At 36.6% G+C, this 18,448-nt stretch overlaps 2 protein-coding genes across 4 annotated transcripts in view; both read right to left on the bottom strand.

Moving 5' to 3' along the window:
- The window catches only part of LOC148946274 (E3 SUMO-protein ligase PIAS1-like), a 506,129-nt gene that overhangs the window by 135,073 nt on the left and 352,608 nt on the right, over nucleotides 1-18,448 (bottom strand). The gene's annotated exons all lie outside the window — the stretch shown is intronic.
- Nucleotides 1-18,448, bottom strand: part of LOC148946276 (calcium-activated chloride channel regulator 2-like) — a 200,303-nt gene that overhangs the window by 76,668 nt on the left and 105,187 nt on the right. The window contains exons 8-9 of the mRNA XM_089098334.1: nucleotides 10,781-10,996; nucleotides 4,988-5,276 (exon numbers count right to left, since the gene is read on the bottom strand). Coding sequence (XP_088954460.1) covers nucleotides 4,988-5,276; nucleotides 10,781-10,996 — 505 coding nt within the window. The remainder of the gene's footprint in view (nucleotides 1-4,987; nucleotides 5,277-10,780; nucleotides 10,997-18,448) is intronic.

The following is an 18,448-nucleotide window of genomic DNA, read 5'->3' as shown; positions in this document are numbered from 1 at the left end:
AAAGTAGAATAACAAAGGCTCAGGGTGTTTTTTCATAGTTAAAAAAAAGTTTTGAAGAATAGGAAGATAATTCTGTAAACCAGGATTAGAATATTATAAGCTACAGTGATGACAGTGGTCATTTATGGCTCTGAAGCACAGTAGCTCCGAAAACTGGAGGAAGATTCGCTTGATGTTTTCCAGAGAAATTGCCCACGGATTGTTCTGAGTACTTGGCTGACTGACCGTATTTCAAACAGTAGGCTATACGAAAAATGTAATACAATCCCGCTTTCTAGTGCTATAATGAAAGAAAGGTTGAGATGGCTAGGGCACGTTGTGCGGATGAAGGATGACAGATTGCGGAAGATAGTCTTTTTCGACCAACCTGTCTATGGCTTTTTCGTCAATGGCTAAGCAGAAAGCAGGTCGTCCTCGTCATGGGCAGGACGACGTCATAAAGAAAGATTTTAAGGAAATGGGAACTTTCTGAGAGGGTGTAAAAAAGGAGGCTTTGAATAGATTGGAATGGAGGAGGAGCGTGGGTAGCTGTGTTGGCCTCAGGTGGTTTGGTTTTGCGTTGACTTGTTAGTAGTGGCCAGAAAGGGTATTAGATATCTTGGATAGACTTGGAAAAAGACCATGGGGGCTCTGAGGTATTTCGGATTGTACTAACTAGGGTTAGAAGATAAACAATAAAAAATCGGGAAAAGGACTTTTGGTCTTGGAATAGCTAAGAGATGTTGGAGCAACTTATAATTTAAGAAATTCCACGAAGAGGCTTGAAAAAAAACATAGAAGCTTGGAAATGCGTCTAAAAGGACCAAAATAAGGGTTTCATCAATTTAAACTCCATTTAGATAGTTTCTTTGCGGACCATTAGTATCTGGCAAAACCACACTTAAAAAAAAAATTCAAAATCGTGAAAAAATGTTTTTAGAAAATCAAAAAAAAATTACTATTGCTACAGTGTTTGGCAAGAATCCTATGGTAGAATAAAAACTATTGCCCCAGACACGAAATTCGTACAAGGCCTTGACATTTTCAATAGTATTGAACCAAACTCTTGGTTGATTATTGATGATCTGGCTGAATCCATTGAAGAATGGTCTCACGATTTGATACAATTGTTCACTGTCCGCTGTCATCATCAACAGATTTCCTTAACCCTAGTTCTACGCAAGCTCTTACAGCAGAGCAAGTGTATGAGAACACTTGCTTTGAATTGCACCTACTATATCATCTACAGTGTTGGTCGTGATTCCAGTTCCCTCATAAGGTTAAATAGACATGTGTATCCGGTTGAACCAAAATTTCTAGTCTCGGCAAACAATCAGGCTACCAATAGACCCTATGGCTATATTCCATTGGACCTGAACTAGAACAAACCCGAGGATTTAGGTGTAGTCACCGATATTTTTGACAATGAAGTTACTGTATATCTGCCGGTGAACAGTAAAAAAGGTAGTTAGTTGCAATCCTGACACTGAAGAAACTACAGGAACATTGACATTTATTCAGCGTCCTAGGTAATTCAAAACCACGACTTAGGAAGGACATACTCAAACATGTTGTCGTCAGACAATTCATTAATCTCATATCAGAACTTGGTTTAAATTTAACTGAAGGCAATTTTCAACTACCAGAAGGTGTTAAGCATCAGACAAAGCAACATCGTTCACTGGTACGTGCCCTAGCAGCAGCAAGCAAAAAGAAAGGAAACGATTTTAAACGAAAAATACTTCTTTAAGTGGGTGGTAGCTACTTTACACTTTTACTACCAATCATTGCAGGACTTGTAAACAGTTTTCTCTAAATGGCCAAACCCTATAAGTTGACTCCAATTGAACTCGCCCTTTCGCCAAAGCAGCATTTTGAGGACAATCTCAATAAATTCATTAACAATGAGACAACTGCCGACGATGAAGAATGAATTCTGCTTCAAAATCCATTTCGCCGAATCGACAAACATAAACCATATCGTGAGAGACCACTGAGTGTAAATGTCATTGATCACAAAAAGAAAATTATTCCAACACCAGAAACAACAAAAAAAGAAGCAGAAAGTTTGTCTAAAGTTATGACAAGTGTTGCAGATGTAATGGCACATTCCTATCGTGAACAGTGTAAAAGATTCTTCACTTATCTTACTGGAAGTGAACATGTTCAAATTGATGCTAATGGGAATCAAGTTATAATCCACAGCAAGACCTACATTCTACTTGATTTATTATCAGATTCGGTCACAAATCATAAAATACTTGTATCATTTGATTGTTATTTGAATACATTTTTAAACTCATCAAACTTCCCCAAAAGTCTTATTGGCAATAAATATGTTTTAAAACGATTAAAGGAATTTATTGAAATATCAAAAGATGTTTTAAATCATTTTTAGAAAATACTAGCACGCCAAGTGGCAATGATTTGACAAGAGTGATGGGGGAACTCAAGCGAAGACGTCTAAATATCACTGCTTCTTCCTCACCTTCACCTGTTAGTATACAAATGGGCAGTGGACACTTCCCTACGTGTTTACGTTCAGAATGGCTGAAGCATTGAAACATGTTTATGAGAATTTTGATGAAGTGGGAAGTTTGAGTTCACCTGCCACACTTGTTCAAGTCACTGGACATATAAAGAAGCTGGTGGCAGAGTATCTACAGAATGAATCAAGTTACACTCTACACCGTAATCGTAGAGTTCGTGGTAGTCACTATCGAAAAACTAAAGCGTTTTTCCCATTACAAATATTACAAGCATATCTTTTGACTCTAGACGAGATTCAACTGCGTCACAATCAGCCATACAAGTAGATTCTACTTGCAATCAGGGTTTTTAGTCGCTATGCATATGCCATTCCACTGCGACCAAAGAGATGTGATGAAGTTGCTAAAGCTCTTGAAATCATCCTTGAACAGGATTGCTATAAGAAGATTCAAACGGATCGGGATAGTGAATTTTTTAATCCTCATTTAGAGAAGGTCCTATTGAAATATAATACAATCCTCTATCCTTGTCATAGTTCAATAAAGACAGCATTGGCTTAACGACTGATAAAAACTACTCGACTTTCAATTTCAAGATATTTCACATTGAAAAGTACTGCTGCTTTTATTCATGAATTGAATATAATCATTTTTATTTATAATCAACGTCCACTTCGATCCCTGTCCAACCCAACCCCAATGGAATTTCATCATGATGCCAATACACTTGATACTTTTCTTAAATAATATTCCAATGTTGGTAGTGGTGATGAGAAGAATAAGAAAAAGAAGAAATTCAATGTTGGTGATACTATTCGAACCAATCGAACTACTAATGTTTTTGAAAAGGGTAACTACTTATGGTCCACTGAACCTTTTAAAATCTCCAAACTCTTAGACACTACATCCATAACGTATCGTCTACGTGACATGAAAGATGATGAGATTCTCGGCAGTTTTTATGATTATGAATTACAAAAAGTTAAAAACACTGGAATCCATCAGATTGAAAAAATGTTAAAGACTCGTACTCACAGGGGCAAGAGACTGTTGCTTTGTCATTGGCAAGGATACAACTCTGATTTTGATTCATGGATACCCGCTGAGGACGTACACAATGCCTAATGATTTCTACGTAACGTTTATGTCCGACGTCTCGAACCCTCTCTACAATGATTTGAATAAAACTAATGATTTTTGGACAAAAATCTCACCCACCATCAAATTCAATTAGGGAAAGTATGAAGTTGCTCATTTCGATTGTATTCTCAAAAAACATATGATATCCTGAGCAAAGATCATACGTATGAGATAAAAGTTATACCAATCGATTAGTCACTCTTCGTCGAGTATGAATGGGTTGAAGCACTTAAATCTAGTGAACATCCCCATGTCACACTGAAATACAAAGAATTTAGTAGTATGATTGATGTGTGTCCTACAATCAATTGAAAAATCTCTGCTCCTAAGAAAGGTACATTCCAATTTAATTATTCAATGGAACACGGAAATGATTCATCTCAATGATAATCTTAGAGCTGCTCCTGGATTTAAACAGAATATGATCAGGGGTATAACTGTCAGTGGGATGAATCGTGTTATTTTTGCAGATTTTCCACCCGGTTTTGCCTCGGACTCCTGTATTTTTCTTTATGCGTGCTTTGTTGAAACATTAACTATGCTGTTTCATGGTTTACCATGCTTGCTCTATCGAGACTTTCAGGTTTTAGGCTACTAAAGCATGAGAATCAAGGTTCTATTCCAAATCAGTAGTTATTAGTCTATATACTTACAAAAAAACCGAGGATGCAAAAATTTGCTTCTAAACCTGCCACTTAACATATCTCTATGATGTTTCAGGGCCCAACTAGTGGCAAAATAAAAAACAAGAAGCATGAAAAAAACGGGAACCCGAAAAAAAGACACATTCCTGCTTCCAATGTAAAAATATAGTTTTCCTTTTCGCTCACGATGGGGGCCTGCATTTTTCCTATATGGGGTTTTTAACTACGGTTATTCCAATAGGACACTTTTTTTTGACCTGGAGACAATTTTTAGGGATTTCGGACATTTGTTTAAATACTCGTAAATTTGTTATCGTAAAAATCTTTTACCATGGAAATTAATCGAAATAATATTTTTTATTCCTGAATCAGCTTCAAACGGCAATTCTTTCTCACTTGAATGTTTTTCTTAACATACATTTTAAATTTATGTTGCTATTTCCTAGAAGTCGTTCTTTTTTTAGGTTGCAACATGAGTGGCAAGTATGAGGTAGCGGTGAAGGCCACAACCAATATTTACATCTAAAACAAGACAAAAACTAAAAACTACTTCTTACCGCCAAAACCGTCATCGCCTAGATTTATGTTTTTCTCAACAAACATTTTAAATTTAGGTTGCTGTTTTCTAGAAATTTCTTTTAGGATACAACAGGAGTGGCAAGTATGAGGTAGCGGTGGGGGTCACAACCGTTATTCATATATAAAACAAGACAATATCAACAAATTACTTCTTACCGCCGAAACCATCATCACCTAGATTTATAGTAAAATGCTGAGAAGGGCGTACGGGAATTGAGTTCACATCTCTTATATGGGCTTTCAGTTTCAAGTTACCAGCGTTAAATTGACCAATCATTGGTTTTGCAAAGATTCGTAAAGGTGGGGTAACATTCTCAGGTGAAACAGCAGAAGACCACAATTTGATTTGTACTGCATCAAAATTATCAGTCTTTAGCATAACATCAACCCAGAAATTTGAGATGGTAGTACATGTGGTTTTAACGGTCCAATTTCCGGAAAATGCCTAAAATTAGACTTCTGAATACAACAATAAAAAAGAAGTCGTTTTGCTTAAAGACTTCATATAGCATAATATTATCACATGTTCATACAAAATATTTCATATTTTCTTTTCATCGTTTTTTACATCGTATCAGCATCACTCCCAACATAATACAAAATACTAGCCATTACGCTATTTTATGTATTAATTTAAAAAACTATTTCCACAAAACAAGTTTTCAAAGAGAAGTTAAGAACTCTATTAAACAATAAATTAGCAAAAATAAAATCAAATAATCTACCAAGCGTGAAACTACCATAAATCAGCTTTGATAAATAAATGAAACCCAAAACGAACAGAAATTATAATAAATAACCGAGTTAAAATAAGAACCAGCAGAAATTAACATAAGTTTGGCGTAAAACCCTTATGCCTTCCCAAAGCCGGAGCAAAATCTACATTTTAATGAAAAAATATACATGTTTTACGTTTATAGCTTTAATAAATAAAATAATATTAATATTTTGATTACTAAATATCAGTATATGTATATAAAACTGAGAATGCACATTCATTTGTATTTAAAGATGGGCGTGAGAGCGGGGTTAGTTGCCTTCAAATCACTTTCGACTATTAAAAAGGGCACTAACCCTTTGAATTTCCAATCGAATGATACCTTTTTCAATTTCTACGACAAAGATTTCAATAAAAACCTTATATGTACCCAGGGTATAACTTATAACCCTTGCCCTGAAGACTGTGGGGGGAGTGTCCTGCTCAAAGGTATAATTTCATGAACTTTGAACTATGTGGAACAAAATAGCTATCTCAAAGTCTTTATTGGATGTGTTTCGGGAAATGGTGGGCGTGGAAGGGGTGTTAGTTGCTTTCTAATCACTTTCGACTATTAAAAAGGGCACTAGCCATTTCAATTTCCAATCGAATGAGCCCTTTTTGAAGTTTCTACGAAAACGCGTTATATAACAACCTTATATGCTCCCTTGGCATAATTTACAACCCTTGCCCTGAGGGCTGTGGGGGGGGGGGGGGTGTTAGTCTCAAAGAACTAATTTCCAAAAGTTATAACTACTTTTTATGTAACGACTATCTGAAAGTTTTAATTAGATGTGTTTGGGGAAAATGTGGGCGTGAGAGGCGGGTTAGTTGCCCTCTAATCACTTTCGACTATTAAAAAGGGCACTAGCCCTTTGAATTTTCAATCGAACGAGCCTTTTTTGAAGTTTCTATGACAACGCCTTCTATAAAAAACCTTACATGCCCCCATGGCATAACTTACAACCCTTGTTCTAAGGGCTGGTGGGGACTGTCCTCGAAAACATAATTTCTATCTGGAAATCAACTACGCTGAACAAAATGGCTATCTCAAAATTTTGATTGGATGTGTTTCGGGAAATGGTGGAGTGGAAGGGGCGTTAGTCGCCTTCCAATCACTTTCAACTATTAAAAAGGGCACAAGCAACTCCAATTTCCAATTGAATGAGCGCTTTTCGAAGTTTCTACGACAACTTCTTCGATGAGAAGTGACCTGCTCTAACGGAAAAAACTAATAAATAATAAATTGTGCCAACATCGTTCTTATAAGCCCCCAGGGTATAACTTAAAATCCTTGCCCTGAGGGTTGTGGGGGATTGCCCTCCTCTTTACTTAGCCGCCGTTTCTTGTTTCGTTCTCGAGTCTCCCCGTTCTTTACTTAGGCAGCGCGATCGTGCTGCCTATGATTTATACAACAAATTTCTATATAAACCTTATATGCCCCCAGGGCATAACTTACAACCCTTGCACTGAGGGGTCTGAGGGGGTTATCATCCTAAAAGACCTAATTTACAGAAGGTTCAACTACGTTGAATAAAATAGATATCTCAAAATTTTGATTGGACGTGTTTTGGAAAATGGTGGGCGTGAGAAGGGCGTTAGTCGCTATCCAATCACTTTCAACTATTAAAAAAGCCACTAGTCCTTTCAATCTCCAATTGAATGAGCTCTTTTGAAGTTTCTACGACAACGCTTTCAATAAAAACTTTATATGCCCTAGGGCATAATTTACAACCCTTGCACTCAGGGATCTGAGGGGGTTATCATCCTAAAAGACCTAATTTCCAGAACTTTCAACTACGTTGAACAAAATAGATCAATCAAAATTTTAATTCGATGTGTTTGGGAAAATGGTGGGCGTGAGAGGGGCGTTAGTTGCTATCCAATCACTTTCAACAATTAAAAAAGGCACTAGCCCTTTCAATTTCCCATTGAATGAGCCCTTTTGAAGTTTCTACGACAACGCTTCCAATACAAACTTTATATGCCCGCAGGGTATAACTTACATCCCTTGCCCTGAGGGCTGTGGGGGAGCGGTTGTCTTCCTTAAAGATCTAATTTCCAAAACTTTCAACTACGTTGAATAAAACGGCTATCTAAAAATTTTGATTGCATGTCTTTGGGGAAAAGGGGGGCGTGACAGGGGGGGGGGTAGTTGCCCTCAAATCACTTTCGACTATTAAAAAGGGTACTAGTCCTTTAAATTTCAAACCGTATTAGCCCTTTTTCACGTTTCTACGACAAAGATTTCAATAAAAACCTTATATGCCCCAAGGGCATAACTTATAATCCTTGCCCTGAGGGTTGTGGGGAATTGTCCTCCTCAAAAATATATTTTCTATCTGGAGATCAACAACGCTGAACAAAATGGCTATCTCAAAATTTTTATTGGATGTGTAGGGAGGAATGATGGGCGTGGGGGGGGCTAGTTGCCCTCCAATCACTTTCAACTATTAAAAAGGGCGCTAGCTCTTTGAATTTCCAATCGAATGAGCTTTTTTTTAAGTATCTATGACAACGCCTTCTATAAAAACCTTATATGCCCCCAGGGCATAACTTGAAACCCTTGCCCTGAGGGTTATGGGGGAATGTCCTCCTCAAAAATATATTTTCGATCTGGAAATCAACTGCGCTGAACAAAATGGCTATCTCAATATTTTGATTGGATGTGTTTAGGGGAATGACGGGCGTGGGGGGCTAGTTGTCCTCCAATCACTTTCGACTATTAAAAAAGGGTACTATCCCTTTGAATTTCCAATCGAATGAGCCTGTATTTAAGTTTCTACGACAACATCTTCAATAAAAATCTTATGTTCCCCCCGGGCATAACTTAAAAATTTCGCGCTGAGGTTTGTGAGGGAGCTTCCTCCTCAAAAACATATTTTCTATCTGGAAACCAACTATGCTGAACAAATGGGTACCTCAAAATTCTGATTAGATCTGTTTTGGGGAATGATGGGCGTGGGGAGGGGCTAGTTGCCCACCAATGACTTTCGACTATTAAAAAGAGCAACTCTCAAATTCCAATCGAATGAGCCCCTTTTGAATTTTCTACGACGACCCCTTCCACATGAAGCGCCCTGCTCTAAAGGAAAAAAAATAATACATAGTACATTGTGCCAAAATCATTCTTATATCCCCTTAGGGCATAAATTAAAACCCTTGCCCCGAGGGTTTTGGGAGATTTTCTTCCTCGAAAATATATTTTCTATCTGGAAATCAACTACGCTGAACAAAAGGGCTATTTAAAAATTTTGATTGGATGTGTTTGGGAAAATGATGGGCGATGGAGGGGCGGGGGGATAGTTGCCCTCCAATCACTTTTGACTATCAAAAGGGTACTAGCCACTCAAATTTCCAATCGAATGAGCCCTTTTCGAAGTTTCTACGACAACTCCTTCGATACGAAGTGCCCGGGTATGGAGAAAAAAAAACAAAAAAAAACACATTGTGCCCACAACGTTCATTACTTAGGCAGCGCTAGCGCGCTGCCTATGATTTGCACCGTTGTGTTCCATAGAATTGGCCGCAATCCAATAGAAAATACGTCTAAGGTATATTCGTCGGATCACGATAAATTATAAATACGTAATATTAATTACAAAATTATTTGCATATTATTTATTTATACCAATCAGGGAAGGGGAATAAAGGGAAGTTATAAAGTCTACTTTTTCATATAGATAATCTTTATCGCCCATGGATTCTGCCGCCAACTTTACTTGGCGGTGCGATCTAAGCATGTAAAGTTCATTTTGAAGTTTGCCAATGATTTTCTTTCTTTTTACGTTGTTGATTTGACGGCTTGCACTGATATAAGCAATAATGGAGCACATGCACTATCAGACTGCCAAAAAGGTCTGTTTAAACCGATTTAAGAGTTATTTAACCATTTAATTTTAACGATTTAAACGATTAAAGAGTTATTTAACGATTTAACCATTAATTGTGTGTGGGTGACCTGTAGTATCTATAAGTAAGACGTAGCACTAAACCATACAAGGCAACAGGGAGCGATCATAAACACCTTCTTTAGTGTTTTAATTCACAACGGCTTTAAAAAAGAGTAGTTTTAAATTATATTTGTGAGCTGAGCGACAAAGATTTGTTGGTTTGAAGGAACATCCGCCATCTATTTTTTTTTCTTTTCATTCTACAATTTGCAGTGCTTAAAACAGCCGTATATTCTTGCGACAGATTTGCTTCATTTATTGTATTGAATTTGAATTTGGAAATTTCAAATATTTTCAAAGCATTTGAAATAGTCGTTAAGATGATGGAAAGAAAGAGCTAAGAAAAGTTTGAAGAACAACTTTTCAGATATTATTCCAATAGTATGTGGGTTAAAGATTTCTTTTCTTTAAACATTGAAAAAAAGTTTAATTTCAGTGACCAAGAAGTTGAAAAGCTTTGCGCGACACTGACATAAAAAAAGTGTTAAAAACTGAGTAAATAAGACGATTTTGAATACACTACAAAAATGAGCATGAATGAAAAAAATTACAAATTTTTGTTGACTTTTATCACCACTTATGCGCGTGAATCAGCATTCTCAGTCTTGGTATACTCATCAATTAATGTTGAAATAGATGTGATGTTGATCCTAATTCGAGAATAAAATTTGTAACCCTGCCTCCTTACTTGAAATCTAAACCTGATGATAAACAACACAGTCTTTCGCACTAAAGACAAAACTGTGGAAACAAAGCTTACTTCATTTCATGAAATTGCAAACCATCATAATTATTATTCTTTTGCTTACTCATATCTTTAGTACACAGTGATTTTTAAATTATGTGGTATGGCAAAAAAATAACTGCATTAAAATCAAATATAAAATTAGTTTTGCAAATTTACAGCCTTTCTCCAATAATGTGGGTCACACAAATTCTAAATCTTGCACTAGATCGTGGTAAACAACTTTCAGATACGCTGACGTAGATTACTGCAAAAGCCTCTCGAACCCAAAGAATCAAAGCTTTGTACGAGCTCGTATTTCAATATTGTTCTTATACATAACATGGTAGCAATACATTTTAAGCTCATTTTCCATGTGTTTTTTTTCTTTTTCTTATTTATGCCATTTTACTATTTCTCTCTAATTAGGTTATGATGGATTTATCTTGTTTTCTTATAGCAAAGAGCAGCAAAAATACAATCTATGCAACTAATTTTAATTTAAACAAACTCACTGTTAATGCTGAAGCAAGTATTGCATTTTGAGATCCTTCTCTTCCCCAATTTGCTTGAAGTATTGATTCTGTTTCAACACCGGTTGGGTCAGTCACTTTCGAGGAACACCTTGCAATATTTCCAACGCCAAATCTAGGACCAGTTACGAAAAAATACAGCTCATCAGTCATGAGAACATCTAACGTGAATGATAAAGTTGAATCTTGCAGCAGCAGCTTCTGAGACCACCTAACAAATGTCAAGAAAAAGGAAAAATACATAAATAAAAACTATCACTTCATTTATTGGTGAACTCTTGAGATAGTGAATATTCTTCCCAATGTAAAAAGGAAAGTAAATATCTTGGCTGAATTTAAGGCTCCTTCTCACCCTCCCGGTCCTTATTAACAATTATCGTTGAACAGATTCTGCTTTTCTCAGAAACAGATTTATTAGAAATAGTGGAAAAGTATCAATTCACCAGGAAGTTTAAAACAGGACAATGAATTACAAAAAAATAATTAGAAAGGATTTCGAACTTCGAAAAGGTATAAAACACACAGATTGTGAACGAAGATTTTTTTAATTATGAAATTTGCAAGTTATTTCGAATTTTTCGTTTAATATCATCCGGTATTTCCCAAAAAACGTTTCGAACTGTCCAAATATTCTCACTTGTAATTGTTTATAACCGTTATATACTCTTTTACGCAAACACAATTGTTATTATGTTCGTTACTAATATTTCTGTTTTACGATACCAGAACCAACACTCTAATTTTATAAAGCAGAATATTATTATTAAAAGTGTATTATTTATGAATAATTATATAATTAATCCGATACAAATAATTCACAATTTCATTTCTTACTCTCTATCTACTATTAAACTTATACGCTTTATCTATTTTAAGGCATAAAAATCGAACTTTTGGCTGTTTGATGTATTATTACAGCATTTGACCCTTAAGCATTAAGGAGCAACAGCTCCCTTGGGCGTAGGACAATTTGTTTTTATGCATAAATCCTGCTCTTTACTTTCAATATTCTTTTATTTGACTTCTGTCCGTTTTAAATATTTAATTCAAGGCTATCCTAAATATGGGCGGGGGGGCTGTTATGTCTGTATAATAGTTTACCTAAGGTTTAGCTTTATTTTCCATCAAACTATAACTTTGTTATTACAATACCCTGAGAAAAAGTGACCCTTTGTTTAATTAACCTTTAACGAAAAAAAAGAACAATCCAAAATACAAGAGAGGCTGTCACCCTCTCAAACCCTTCCTTTCACGCTTAAGCCCAGTTTCTATTGAAAAGACATCCTGCTGTTCTTCCCATTTTTTTTTAGCTATTAAAATACCCTGTTAGCCTACTGAGTTATTCTACCTTTTATATGTTTACTGAATCTCTCATCCTTACTAAAAAATACTACCAAGATAAGTAAAACTTTCCATTTGACCAATTTTCTTACAGCTAAAATCACTTCTTCAACATTATTTAGTCGTAGCTTAAATGATATCAATTTTTAAATCAATTTTGAAACCTTGTCTTAAACCCTGAGTTTTAAATACTTAAATTTTCACTCATTTTGCCCCTCTTCCCTTTTTAAGCAGCTCGAATCATATGTATAATGTAAGTTTCGGAGCGCTCTACTTTTCATTAGGAAGCATGTTCTTCCATAGTCTTTGCCGTGTTTCTAGGACAGAAAGCTCATCAAATAACCCAAATAAGCGAGGATAGGACAAAACCCTTCTTAATTCGTGATTCCAAACCGAACCAGTTAATAATTTCACTTCCTACATAATGCTGAAATGATATACTGTATACACTATAATGATATATGATGTATACACATCATTCTTGGAAGTATTCCTGCTCTTTCTTGAGCGCTTAAATGATTTACTTGACAATGAAGGATGCTCACCATACCTTTCTAACAGCTGAATAATATACTTGGTCACAATCTACAAAACAGAGAGCTGAAGTGGTCTGATGCCTTAGACAATTTTCAATCATTAATCAATGAGTGAGGAATTGGTCGAATTATTCTTTCCCCTAACACCCCTCTGCTGCTCAACTGAAACTTTGTGTACAAAATTCAAACAAAATTTAGGTACATTATCTTTTAGTCCAATTAATGTATCTAACTGTGTAATCTGCTTCTTGCGGAAATCAAAATAATACCCCTATATATACTAAACCTGCTTTTAGCACTTTACTTCTAAAAAGGTTTAGTTAAAGTTAACTCTAAATAGCTAAGTACTTCCTTCACTTGAAAAATCACATTTATAGTCTTTCGTGTCTTACCTCTAACTTCCCAACCGTCATATTTCAGCACTACGAAGCTATCATGACTTGAAAACATATTTCAATCATTTTTATATTTCCCCTTACTTTTCCTCTGAAAGTACATCTTTTCCATTAGATTATTTTTTTTATGTAAAATAATTCTCAGAAAATGAATCTTTTCTCTTGAACTAAAATTTTATCACGATTTAAGATGTTCTCAAAATGATCTAATTATCTCCTCTCAAAAGTTTCTTTATCACTAATTGAAACCCGATCTTATCATAAGCAGCATTGCCTAAGTAAAGAGCAATGTGGGTACAATGTATTATTTATTATAATTTTTTTTTGGTTTCTTTTAGACGTGGGCACTTCGCATCGAAGGAGTTGCATTTCCCCAAACACATCCAATCATAATTTTGTGATAGCCATTTTGTTCAACATAGTTGAAAGGTCCGAAAATTATATCTTTGAGGATGAAACCCCCCCCAGTATCCTTAAGGGCAAGGGTCGTAAGTTGTGCCCTGTTGGCAAATAAGGTTTATATAGAAAGGGTTATCGTTTAAACTTCGGAAATGGCTCTTTGGATTGCTATTAAGAAGCTCTAGTGCCTTTTTTAAGATTCAGAGGGATTTGAGGGTGAATACTCCCCCCCACACACACACACCTCGTATTTTCCCGAAATGTATCTGATAGAAATTTTGAGATGGCCGTTTGTTGTCGTAGAATTTTCGAAAAGGGCTCATTCGATTAGAAATTGAAGCGGCTAGAACCCCTCTTAATAGTCGGATGCGATTGATGGGGAACTAACCCTCCTCCGACAACCACCATTTACCCAAACACATTCAATCAAAATTTAAGATAGCCATTTTGTTCAGCGTAGTTAAAAGATCAGAAAAGTATGATCCGAAAAGATCCAAATAATATTGACAAACTAAGAAATCCATTCAAAGGTAAAACAAGCCTGTAAATATCAGAACTTCGCCAGAGCAAAAAAAAAAAAAAAAAAAAAAAAAAAAAAAAAAAAAAAAAACATAAGTCACTCCACTACTCAGTTTTGAACTTTTAATACTATCCCTAATGGAAATTTACATACTGATTAGAAATATCAAACAGCTTTTTTTTAATTCCATATATTTGGCGCCATTGTTTTTTACAATATATGTTTTGTTAAAGTTTATCGAATCTTGTGTGTCTGAAATCTTGTAGTGCGACAGAGTGTCTGAACTAAGAGTAATAAGATGCATTTGGAACTCGAAAACTTTTTTAGTATTCAATTTTCAGTTTTTAAGTTTTAGAATCCACTAGCCGAAAATTCATATATTCCTGTGTTGTATTATTAACGTAATAATTTGTTTTTGCAACTCCTTTTTATGGAATGTTGGGTCATTGGATTAAAAATAAAAGCAGAAAATTGGATAATAAAAAAGCTTTCGTGTTCCAAATAAATTTTAGTATTTTTGTTTAAACATAAAGCCTCAAGTTTTTATGGACGATATAAGATTTGGTAAATTTTGCAGAATATTTATCGTAAAACAATGACGCAAGTAGAGAGGGGTCAGGAGGCACCACCCCTCACCCCTGCTGCCACCTATAACTTTTTTGCACCCCATATATGGGCATAGCCTGCCTAGGGAGAATACGTGGTTAATGGGGTCAATGACCTCTTTTTCCAAGGTCGATTTATTTGATTTTTCTATGTGTAATAACTCCGGGGCGAAGGTTGCACATGCGCATTGAATTCTAACGGGAACAATGTTATTGATCTAGGACTCGAGGGGGAAGTGAATTTCCGAGAACTTGATTGCGTAATCGATCGTGAATGTTATGATGTCCAGAAATAGTATTTGTTGTTGTTGCTCTCGAGCCAAATGTTATGACTTTCCCGGAATTTGGAACACCTGTGCTGTCGACCTCAATTCACCTATCGTGAATCATTAATTCCCCTTAGAAACAACAAATTAATTTCCCCTTTCTTGACAGATCAATCAATCAATGACATCACCTAACCTGAACTTTAAAAATTTTCGCCTAGAAACATTTCTCCAGGAATAGATCCAAATCATTAATGTCTTTGCCTCGGGAACAACTCTTTTGGTCGAACTCCAAAGGATATTAATAACCACAGGCCATGGAAACAATTAGGCAAGAAACATCTTAGCGATGAATTGTTTTAGCGCGCGAAAGGGTTTCCTAGAAATTTGAAATGTGTTAGCTCAGGGATGCCAAACAAAAGGAACACGCTGAATTTACGTTTAGGGATTATTTGAGCGAAACCGTTTTAGACAGGTAATGGGATTATTTCGGCGAAACAGATAGAGACATTTTAAAAGAAGATTTTTGAAGAGATTTTAGAAGAGAATTTGAGTGTGGTCGTTATAATACACAAGTTTCATTTGAACAGTGTCGTGAGGTCCTCTACCACAACCCCAAAGGGTTCCGACCCCCCTACCAAACCCCGAAGGAAGCCCCCGGTCCTCAAAGGCCCCCCAAGCTCCCAAAGGCCCTCCACCAGTCCCCAAATGTCCCCCAGGCACCCAACTGCCCCCCCCCCCCGGACACTCAAAGGCCCCCCAAGCTCCCAAAGGGTCACCGGCGCCCCAAAGGCCCACCCAGACCCCCAAAGGCCATCCCCGGACCCCCCAAAGGCCCATCGAGCTCCCTAAGGACCAACGGGGTCCCAAAGGCCCTCCATCGGTCCCCAAATGTCCCCCAGGCACCCAAAGGCCCTCCCGGCGCCCCAAAGGCCCACCCAGACCCCCAAATGCCCTCCCCGGCCCCCCAAAGCCCCAACCCCCGTCCCCAAAGGTCCCCCCAGCTCCCAAAGGACCACCCACCCTCAAGGGACCCACAGACCCTCAAAGGCTCTCCCCGTGCACCCGTCTTTCGTTGATGTGTGTTGTCTGAAACCTATGATTTGGGATGTGTAGTTTGCTACTTCAGGCTTTTCTGAGCTAAGGTTTCCTAGTATTTCCTAGGTGAATGTTGTCTGAAACCAATAGTTTGTGATGAGTGGTTTGCTATTTCAGGCTTTTATGAGCTAGGTTTCTTAGCCTTTCGTTGGTGTGTGTTGAGTGAAACTGATGATTTGGGATATGTAGTTTGCTATTTTTGACTTTTCTGAGTTGGATTTCTTAGTCTTTCATAGGTGTGTGGTGTCTGAAACCTATGATTTGGGATGTGTAGTTTGCTATTTTCGACTTTTCTGAGCTGGATTTCTTATCCTTTTATAGGTATGCGTTGTCAGAAAATTATGATTTGGGATGTATAGTTTGCTATTTCAGGCTTTTCTGAGCTAAGGTCTTCTAATATTTCGTAGGTGAATGTTGTCTGAAACCAATAGTTTGGGATGAATAGTTTGCTATTTTTGACTTTTCTGAGCTAGGTTTCGTAGTCTTTCGTTGGTGTGTGTTGACTGAAACCGATGATTTGGGATATATAGTTTGCTATTTTTGACTTTTCTGAGCTGGATTTCTTAGTCTTTCATAGGTGTGTGTTGTATGAAACCTATGATTTGGGATGGGTGGATTGCTACTTTTGACTTTTCTGAGCTGGATTTCTTAGCCTTTCATAGGTGTTTGTTGTCTGAAACCTATATTTTGGGATGACTAGTTTGTTATTTTTGACTTTTCTGAGCTAGGTTTCTTAGCCATTCATAGGTGTGTTGTCTGAAACCTATGATTTGGGATATGTAATTTACTATTTCCGACTTTTCTTAACCGGATTTCTTAGTCTTTCGTAGGTGTGTGGTGTCTGAAACCTATGATTTGGGATGTGTGGGTTGCTATTTTTTTGACTTTTCTGAGCTGGATTTCTTAGCCATTCGTAGGTGTGTGTTGACTGAAACCTATGATTTGGGATGGTTAATTTGCTATTTTTGACTTTTCTGAGCTAGATTTCTTAGCCTATCATATGTGTGTCCTTTCAGAAAATTATGATTTGGGAGGTGTAGTTTGCTTTTTGGACTTTTCAGAGCTAGGATTCTTAGTCACTCATAGGTGTTTGTTGTCTGAAACTTCGAGTTTGGGATGAGTAGTTGGCTATTTCAGACTTTTCTGAGCTAAGGTTTCTTAGTATTTCGTAGGTGAATGCTGTCTGAAACTTATGATTTGGGATATGTAAATTACAATTTGGGGTTTTTATGAGTTGGATTTCTTAGTCTTTCATAGGTGTGTGGTGTCTGAAACCTATGATTTGGGATGTGTAGTTTGCTATTTTCGACTTTTCTGAGCTAGGTTTCTTAGCCTTTTATAGGTATGTGTTGTCAGAACATTATGATTTGGGATGTGTAGTTTGCTATTTCAGGCTTTTCTGAGCTAAGGTTTTCTAGTATTTCGTAGGTGAATGTTGTCTGAAACCAATAGTTTGGGATGTGTAATTTGCTATTTCCGACTTTTCATAACCGGATTTCTTAGTCTTTCGTAGGTGTGTGGTGTCTGAAACCTATGATTTGGGATGTGTGGGTTGCTATTTCAGGCTTTTCTGAGTTGGATTTCTTAGTCTTTCATAGGTGTGTAGTGTCTGAAACCTATGATTTGGGGTGGGTGGATTGCTACTTTTGACTTTTCTGAGCTGGATTTCTTAGCCTTTCATAGGTGTTTGTTGTCTGAAACATATAGTTTGGGATGACTAGTTTGCTATTTTTGACTTTTCTGAGCTAGGTTTCTTAGCCGTTCATAGGTGAGTGTTGTCTGAAACCTATGATTTGGGATATGTAATTTGCTATTTCTGACTTTTCATAACCGGATTTCTTAGTCTTTCGTAGGTGTGTGATGTCTGAAACCTATGATTTTGGGGTGTGTGGGTTGATATTTTTTGACTTTTCTGAGCAGGATTTCATAGCCATTCGTAGGTGTGTGTTGACTGAAACCTATGATTTGGGATGGTTAATTTGCTATTTTTGACTTTTCTAAGCTAGATTTCTTAGCCTTTCATACGTGTGTCCTTTCAGAAAATAATGATTTGGGAAGCACACAAAAACTTACACATGCACACGAAAACTTACATGCACACAAAAACTTAAATGCACACAAAAACTTACACACACACACAAACACACACACAAAAATAAAACACACAAAAACAATAAAAATCACACAAACAATAAAAAAATAGAACAAAAAAAAAAACTAAAACACACACATACACACACACACACAAAAACTTACACATTAACACAAAAAAAATAACAAACACAATAACTAAAACTTACACACACACACACACTCAAAAATCTTACACATACACACACGAAAACTTACACACACACGCCAAAACTTACACACACACAAAAACTTACACATGCACACGAAAACTTACACACACACACACACTAAAAATTACACACACACGCCAAAACTTACACACACACACACACACAAACTTACACACACACACACACA

The sequence above is a fragment of the Artemia sp. Qi Xiang Cuo genome, chromosome 12 (assembly GCF_049724085.1).
Source record: "Artemia sp. Qi Xiang Cuo chromosome 12, ASM4972408v1, whole genome shotgun sequence".
Taxonomy (NCBI): domain Eukaryota; kingdom Metazoa; phylum Arthropoda; class Branchiopoda; order Anostraca; family Artemiidae; genus Artemia; species Artemia sp. Qi Xiang Cuo.
The sequence above is the reverse complement of the archived record's forward strand: the minus strand, read 5'-3'. Positions and strand labels throughout refer to the sequence as shown.